The following is a 9,254-nucleotide window of genomic DNA, read 5'->3' on the forward strand; positions in this document are numbered from 1 at the left end:
CAATGCCTTGTTATTAGACAGGGCAAAGATTTTTCTTCTTAGAAGGTTTCATATATAGTATTTCTGTCTACCAAGTCTAACGAGGCATTCAAAATAAGTTCAGTTTTTTCTTCTTCAGAAATATCTTTAAAGCCCCCCCCCCCAACCAGTCTTGGATTACATAAAAGAATAGTTACTTTTCTGAGCTCTTTGATATTTTTCTTCCTGGCAGAGTCATCTGATGTGGGAAATATCTTTTGAAAATAAATGGTGCAACTTCAAGTGCACTCAGATCCATTACTTGCTGGACATTCTATCGTATCTCAGTTTTGATTTGAAAAAGCCGCTTGACTTCAAAATTTAGTTTTAGGGATCTCCATATGAAGCTTGATCTCATTGAGAAGTATCTTGGAAAGCAAAGATGTAAACGTTTTGTCCACCCATTCTGTTCAAACCAACAAACTGTTCAAACCAACAAGGAAAGGAGTCCTAGATGGTGACTCCATTATTCAGGGAAAAGGGGACCATCCTTGTTTAAGTTTAGAAAACAAGTTACAATTTGAATATAACATCCTGCAAAGTTTATGTTACTGCATGAAAGAGTTACTTTTCATCTTTAACACAGCTGTCACCACATGTTTACACAACTACAATGCCACTTCCTAATGTCAAAATATCAATATTGCTGCTACTATAACAAGGCAATTATTTTTGTCTATCTCTCTTCCCTGATTCAATGAGTTGTGCTTTTACTTCTCAATGGCCACAATGTTCTATATTTTTAGATAACTTAGGATTCTCCATTAGAAATACTTACTTTGAAGCTGGGGAAGGGATACTTATTTCACTTGTGCTTGAAACTTAGGGGATGGTACAGAGCTACAGAGAAACCCCCAGGCTCTTATTTCAAATTTTACAAAAATTCTCCCACCCTGATCATGCTGTGCTTGAGGAAAGCATATTTAAATATGTACCTGCCTGCAAATAATTACAAAACCCAAAGCTGCTTTTAAGAGCTGCACAAAAATTCATGTGATATATGGGAGCACATTACCAGGCAAAAGGCAAGGTAAGATAAAGGCAGATATTTCAATCACTAGTTCATGCATAGAAAGAGCAAAAGATACCTAATGGTCCATTTTCCCATCGAGGTTCTTAGTCAATACCATCAGTCCCTCTTTAGGCAAGGGCACAGGGAATCACTGTGGAACGGTCAGTGTCCACACAGAAAATCCAGTGACTTCCACAAAGCAGGCCCTTAATAAAAGTTTGTGGGTAAAGAAGGCAGGGTCCGCTTCATTGCCTTATGACCGAGGAAGGCCCACAGATCTCCCCCACAGAAGGGCCTTGCATTTGGTTTAATCCTCTGCTATTGCTGTCTTGAATTCTTAATATTTTTTGAACAAGGTGCCCCACATTTTAATTTTGCACCAAGCCCAGAAATTATGTAGCCAGCCCTAGGTGAAGGTGACAATGTGTATTGACGGTAAGGATAATAAATCAGAAGAATTGCAAACAGTTTACAGCAACATCTGGAAACCCATGGCTTTGCGTTATACTACTTTAAATTTTTTATTTTGAATGTTATTGTTTCCATGAATAATATTTCCTAAAGAACCAAAGCATGAGAGTAGAGGTCACCCATTCTCAGAGGAGTTTACTGTCATAAGTATATGGCATTTAATCAACTGCCAGTTGCTTAAAAAGCATCTAATTGACATAATGCAAACATTAGATGGGGGGGGGTGTTGGTAAATGAAGTAAAATTCAGTTTCTGAATTTTCCTGCCATCAGTATGTCCACAAGCAGGGTGGGATAAATATATAAATTACCAGCGGAAATAAAAACTTAAAGGAAAGGAACTGAGTAAAGGTATTCTCAACATTAGGATTTTGGGGAAAAGAAAACATTTTGTGAGTATTTTACATTATGTATTCTGCAGTAAGAAAATACTTTTTGTAAGTATTTAATAAATACCACTCATATGAAAATAGGAGCAAAATCCCACTGAGAAGCAAATTTTCCAATATTATTTAAAAAATACTTTCTAAAAAGGATTTCCCAACATAAAAATATAAGTACTTAGGCCGGGTTGCAGGGTAAAAACAGGTTTAACCTTGGGCCTTCGTGTAATAAATCATGCATTTCTATTTTCAAGACGTATCTGTTTCAAAAATGATTGGAAGCAGTAATGCTGCCAATGCTTTGTGAAAGTCATAGTTGCTCAAGTATAAGCAAACATGTCCATTTATACGTATATTCAACATACATACTTCTGCACTGAAATTCGCCTCTGAATTCATTGCTTTTAACATACTCTGAAACCACAGCCCACCATATGCAATGTTAAACAAAGTGTCAATATTCAAGAAACAAGACAACAAGCAGATTTGTTGCATAAAATATGTAAATATTATTAACAGAAAGTGCCATATGACATCTCATGTTTGGATGGTTTCTGATCACCTATCTTTTCTGCACCTCAGTCTCTTAACTAAGACTTTCGTCAACAGGTACAGTGCCCGTGCTGTGCTGAGGCAGAACTCCTGAGCTGGCATCTGGGGTGCTGCCCTAAGGAAACTCTGCATACCCATCTGCTTTTGAGTTGCTTCAAACTTATCAGCAAAATTGATTTCTACCACATTTTGGCCTACCTTTATTTCCACTATCTGCAGTTCTGGTTATAAGCATCCCCTCGAGTACAACTGCCATTTAAATGATAAAATCAAAAATATCAAAAAGGATCATTAATCAGCAATCATGTTAAAGCATCTAGACTTGAGATTTCTACCATAAGTTAAAAGAAAAAGTTGATAAAAATTCAAGTTTAGGGGAAAAAAGGAAAAAATTACAAAATCCAATCATGAAAAGCATGTGTTAAGCAGGCATTTATTTGCAGTCTTTCAAAAACAAAAAGTCTTTCATTTTAATAGTTAAAAAAGAATTAGCTAGTGTCTGTTGTGAGAGAGAGAGAGAGAAAGAGTTAACTGTAAGGTGGGATAATTTTTTGGACTTGAAGTCTTCTAAGCAGTAACTCAAAATAATTTCTAGGTTCCATTGATTTTAATAAAACATTAACTCTTGTATATCCTAAAAGAAAGAGACAATTATATTGAGTGTTTTTGATTGAAAGAAAAAAAAATTGCATTGTTTTTTGTGCCACTTGTTTGTTCTAGTTTATCAGTGACCAAAGATAAAAAAAGCAGATATGCTGATTAATCAAGTCTTATCGATCAGTAGCATACATCAATATATCACACAAATGTCTGCAGAAAAATTTCTCCCAATCAAAAATTTATAAACCAATTTAAATTCCTGGTAATTAAAATTATTAGCTCTACAAAAACAAATGTCATACTCTACAAAAGTACGTGAAATTTGTACCCAAGAATATATTGATCAAAGGCAAAACAGCAAACATTTCTATCAAACCAAGGTTCTCAGAACAAACTGGAAAGTGCAAAACATAAAAGCTTACGATTGTTTCAAATACACCTAGCAATCCCTGCTGATTTTGGACCATTAAAACTGATTACTTAATTAGACAATCATTCAAGGCATCCAAACACTCACAGACAAAAACAGAGAGTTAGTAACACAGCCGTCTTCACCTTGAGATGAAAATTCTGGAAAATGATGCAGACGCTTAAACTTTCAGGATCTGTCCCCATGCATAAACTAAGCAAAATATTAAATTCTAAAAGGTAACATCCCAAAGCTCAGGAAAAAAATAATTTACCTATAATGATATTACTCATCTGTTTTTCTCAGGTGGCTAATATTTTAAACTATCTTAGAAATACCAAGTTATAATATAGATTGCCTCTAGATTCTTGCAAGTACTTCTTCCTTTCTCCCCTCTGGTCATACTCTTGTAAAAGTAATTAACAAAAAATTTTCTCTCTTGTATATCTGTCAGAAGTAACTGCCTTCCAAGTTCCTTCCTAACACGAATAAAAACAACAAAAAAAGATTTTCTCTTTATGGGAAAAAAAGTACTGGAAACTCGGCCGTAAGAGTCTTTAATATAACTAAGAGAAAAACTCTATCTTTTCACTCAGAAGGTATCAGAGACATTTTTAAGAATTTCACTGATTCTGTGCAGCTACAGTCAGGAAAAAGAAAAAATATTCTCTGTTTTCAAAAAAAGATGATTTCTGAAATAATTCCAAAGAGACTCTATACGCTGTCTTTAAATAAGAAGAAAAAAACAAGCCAACTCACACATACAGCTTCCAAACAGAAGTCTTACCCTCTTCCAGGAAAACAACAATGAGATTTTATTACCCTGCTATGATTCTTTCATTTCAGACATGATTAATTAGTAAGTATTACACTTCCCCAAACTCCCACTACACACTTCGTGGTCTATCAGCCTAGTTGTTGATAGACCCGTATGAAATAACAAGTAGCCACCAACAGTAAAAGACAAGTGCCCAAAACTCTATTTCAAAGAAGGAACACTTCTTTCCTACCTTTGCCTCCCTAAATGAAGCAGGCTGCTTGAACTGCTTTCACCAAATTTTTTTTTTAACTTGATCATTTTCTTAATAGTATCATTTAAAATTTGAATAATGCATGCAACATATTCAGCACTCAAGAATACATGGCATATTAATCTGTTACCTACCTATATTTTAGAGCTGAATTTCTGAGAGACTTGTGAGTCCCCGTAGTTTATATTGATAAAGATCCACAGGCACAGTTAATAAACAATAAAGATGATGTGAGTAAGCATGTTTTGGGAAATGATTTTTATAGAAAAAAATGTTTCTCTCTCAAATAAAAGCTATTATGTCACACATTTAATGAAGATGGGAAACAGAAAGGACTAAAAGAGAAGAGGAAGGGAAGAGAGCCACTCTAAAATCTGAGTGAATGAAAACTCTGATTCTCTGTATATTGTTCCAAAACATTGTTTCAAAATAATTTCCCCTTTAAAATAATCATTTTCAAAATGACCATATGAACCAAGAAGCCAGCTATAACTGAAGGTCCTAGACATATGTATTTGAACAACCGTCAATTTATAAAAGCTGGGATTTCCCCTTCAACCTTTCAACTGTTATGTCCAAAAAACTTCACACATAGTACAATACTAATAAATAGATCTTGTTGGTTCCAGGAAACATTTTTTTTTAATCTATTCTGGTCAAAATACCCTTGCTTTTTTTCTGTTGTATTAAATTTAGGATCAAAAACATCAAAGCAGTTTCCACCTCGGACATAACTTTTAGAGGATCAATGTGACAAGGCAGTCCCTGATAGATGTTTCTCTTGATAAACGACTTGTTCAAAAGAGACATTGTAGCTTTCATTTCCTGACCACAACACACTTTTAATTTGCAACAGCAGAGCTGCCAGAGTGTGAGCACTTGCCTACTTTCCAGCCTTTTAGGTTTGTAGCTCTGGTTCCTTTAGGCCACACATTTGAGACAAACAAAATCTAAAAATAATCAGAGTAATAAGAGTGACAAAATAGGAGCCAATAACGCCCCAGGATACATATGCACAAGTGGCTACTTTATAGCTGTATATATAAACTTTTCCTTGCAGAATTCTAGTGCATGATAACAAGCTTCCTGAATGGACATCACTTTCACAGCGGGCATTTAAACACACATGGAAATAAATTATGTGACTATTATTTAAAAGTAAGCAGAGACTTGGGGGGGGCAATTTATACACTTAAATCTGCTATTAAATGTCATGAATTACATGATTGCCTAATCCAAAGAGTTTTTTACATATTATGGCAATAATTATTATTACTACTTCCTAGAAATCACATTTAAGTATCAATACGGTGAACAGTCAAACCATCCAATTTCTGCTCTCAGCACATTGTCCGAGCTCCGATTTAAAATTTATAAATGTAATATCCGCCTCATCACAGGCAGCAGCCCAATCTGCTCTGAATATATATTACAGCTTTAACATCACAGAGGGAAATCGCCCATCTGGCAATCCCATTCGCTCCAACAGCTCCGGGGGAAAAAAGCTGTGCTCTCTCCTCCTTAAAACATTTCTCAGGGCAAATTATGTGCATCTAAAATAAACAGTCTTCTTATTGATCGCTTCAAAGTCAACAAGTTCCAAATGCAAAATTCAATCAAACCCTTCCTATCATGTAAGAGCGGTATGTGTTTAGCTCAATAGTCACCAGAGTCCAACCAGAAGTGTCTGTCGCGCAACGGCTCTTGAAGTCCCTTTCCTTGTATTCACATTTGTGTTATGAGAGAGCAGTAACCACGGCCACATTACAGACCCATGGCAGCTTTGCCCCACTGCTATTTCTTTCTTTCATATTCTCCCTTCCCTCCTTTCTCTCTTTTCAGGGTGAATGTATGGTGGTGAGATATATGTAACAAAAACAAAAACAACAAAACAGTTTAAAGTAGACATATCCTTTGGTTATGCAAAATACTTTTAACAGCTTTTTGTTGTTGCTCCCTCCTAGTCTTAATTGAATATCACAAAGTGTACACATGGAATGGTCACAAGAGCTATTGAAATCCCCCTCTCACTCCATTTATCTGACCTCTTTTTTTTTTTTTTTTTTTTTTTCCTGGTAAAGAGGAAAGAGAGATTTCAAACAAAGTCAATTTCAGTGCCTGCTTATTTAATTCTGTCACAGGTTAAAAGTAAAAAACGCTGACAGGCAGACAAGTGAATGGCAACGGAAAAACAAAACAAAAAACAAAAAAACCCTACCACTGTTCCTTAAAAGGCATTAAGGACTTTAAGCAATCAAATACATTTTTTTTATTTTCATGTATTAGATATCCCTTCACTCACCCCAAAAAACCACACTCAGAAGAACTGATTACTCCACAAAGTGCAATCATTGAGAGCAGAGTCAAAATTCATTAATAGATTGAGAAAAAAAATGTCATCCACTTCTGTGTGTGTACATATGTATATAAATATATATACTTTCATTAGTAAGCATTCTTTCCCCACAATCGCACCCTCTCCCCTCTCCGCCCAGCCCCCTCCCCCCAAAAAACCTCACACTGAGTTTAACTCATTTACATACCATTTGACTTCAGTGGTTATATAGCGCATTACTAGCAACATGCAACTTTGGGATTACAGCTAAAACCAATAAAGGTGGACTTCAGGAATCTATTAATCAAAACTGAAATATACAAACAAGTAATAGCAAAAACAAACAAGATTTTGACAGATTAAAATATCCATATATATAATTTTAAAGGAATTATATATCATGAGCAGCTGCTTCCCAAGCAGAGTCTTCAATGGTTTTATCATGCTATTTAATTTGTCTTTCCTATTTAGATGCAAAGGAAGTAAATTCCAAAACTGACATACCATAAACACTGGTGCTACTGATCATTTCTTGCTGGCAGCACAAAAAGCTGAATTGGATTTCTCACAAGCAGGAATTCCAAAGGTTGCTTTTCATTAAAGCCACTTTTCCTCTCAGCTATCAAATGTCACTGCCTTGAAACGTGGGCCCTTTCGTCAGGTATTCATTTAACCTACATGCATATAATTAAGGGGGAAAGCAACATCAACAAAAAGGGGATCTCAGATCACAGGAGAAGAAAGAAAGGAAAAAAAGCACATGACCAGGAATGCAAGTCCATGTCAATTTCACTCACTCCCATTGAAACTAACAAGAGCTCCGGGGAGGACGGTAATAGGATCAGTGGATTGTATATACCATTAAATTATACATCTTTCTCTCCCGTTCCTTGCCAACAATACGCCCACCACGCTGTACCCCCTCCAAGATGATGTGCTTACATTTTTCTGCAACCGATCTTCTGACATTTTCACGTCCCTCAGCCACGAGATTGTAATTTAACCTCAACTTTTTGTGTGTGCAAGATTCTTATTTACACTTCTTATTTACTTAGAAGTTAGTTCCCAAAGAAAGTCTAGCCCCACCCTATGGCTCCGCTTTCTTATTTTTTTTTTTTATTTCGAAGTAAAAATATAGTAATAAGTAAGCTCAATATAGCGGAAAACGAGACTCTTGCAACCGCGAACTCTTAATCCTACACTATTGTTACAATGATTAAGCAGCAAAAATATGCATTATAATGTTTCAGGGCTACTTTGTACTGAGAAATTAGACAGCAGGTTGGTGTACAGAATATAAACGGGATGCAAATTAAATTTAATGTTTACGGCACAACTCGAAGATCTCTTTTCATTACAGGTCTTGGATTTATTTATATTCTTTAAAATTAAACAAACAAAAACAAAAACAAATTTAAACAGATGGTAGAAAACTACGAAGCTCCTCTTACCTGAACGCGCGGAGCGAAAACCCGATAGGTTAGCGTAGCATCGATCCGATGTGTTTGCTGATGAATGGAAGCTAGGGTTAAGTGAAGGTGCCTATGATTTGAAATCATTCCAAGTTTTTGAAGGGAAGACGGACTGCAGCCTCTGCCATGTTGGAATTTCAAACCCAAAACAGCTGCTTGGAAGGAGCCAGCATGCCAGAGGCTGGGCGCAGGCGCAGAGCGCCGCCGAGCCAAATTCAAATCACTTTCACACTAAGAGCCAAAGATCAGTTTTCAAAGGAGAGAGGGAGAAAGAGACCGAGGCTGCCGTGAGGGAGAGGAGACGGGAGGCAGTGGCGAGAGGCGGGCAGTGGAGAGAGACGGGCAGCGGGAGGACCGGGAGGGAGAGGGAGAGGCGCACGGAGCCCGCGGAGCTGGAGGGGGAGAAAGGGAGGCGGGAGGCAAGCGGCGAGCGAGCTAGAGACGCGCCAGAGATTCATGGGCAGGGAGGGCTCAATGGCCGCGCCGCGCTGGCCGGCCGGCCGCTCGGGTCATGTTACACGGCCGGGGCCGCGGCGGCCGCCCAGCCTCGTCGACGCGCTCACGCGGCCCGGAGGGGGCCCCGAGGTCATGATTACGCGCGCGGGGACAGGGAGCTCTGCCTGCCCGCACTCTCAGGCGGCCCAGTCTGGGGAAAGGGGAGCGATGCCTCGGGGGAAAGGGGCCTTTCTTTCCCACGCGTGACCAGCCGGCCCTTCGCTCCCTGCCCGCCTTGAAGGGCTCTCGGCCCACTACCCCTCCCTGCCCACTCCAGGCCCTCTCGACAGTTGCGGCGGGTTCACCCTTCCCCACCCCCCTCGACTCCGCGCACAGGACGGGATATGGCCCCGGGAACCCGGACCTCACCCGCACTCTCCCCTGGGCCCCTAACACCAGCCAGAAAATGACTTTATCTGCCAAGAGGAGGCAACTTCGGGGAAAAAAAAAAATCCGAATTAACCCACTTCCCCTCCC

General features: G+C 38.5%; 1 protein-coding gene across 2 annotated transcripts in view; it reads right to left on the reverse strand.

Annotated features, from left to right (window-relative positions):
• Positions 1–8,432, reverse strand: part of FIGN (fidgetin, microtubule severing factor) — a 131,436-nt gene extending 123,004 nt beyond the window's left edge. The window contains exons 1-2 of one of the 2 annotated variants that reach the window (XM_003483662.5): positions 8,262–8,432; positions 7,315–7,484 (exon numbers count right to left, since the gene is read on the reverse strand). In XM_003483662.5, coding sequence (XP_003483710.3) covers positions 7,315–7,339 — 25 coding nt within the window. In that variant the 5' untranslated portion in view covers positions 7,340–7,484; positions 8,262–8,432. The remainder of the gene's footprint in view (positions 1–7,314; positions 7,485–8,261) is intronic. The other variant, XM_005671888.4, reaches the window with a different exon arrangement.
• Positions 8,433–9,254: the final 822 nt, after the last annotated feature.

This window comes from Sus scrofa, chromosome 15 (assembly GCF_054392235.1).
Source record: "Sus scrofa isolate SSC_HxYL_T2T_F1_AM1 chromosome 15, Sscrofa_HxYL_maternal_Yorkshire_Landrace_v2.0, whole genome shotgun sequence".
NCBI classification, from domain to species: Eukaryota; Metazoa; Chordata; class Mammalia; order Artiodactyla; family Suidae; genus Sus; species Sus scrofa.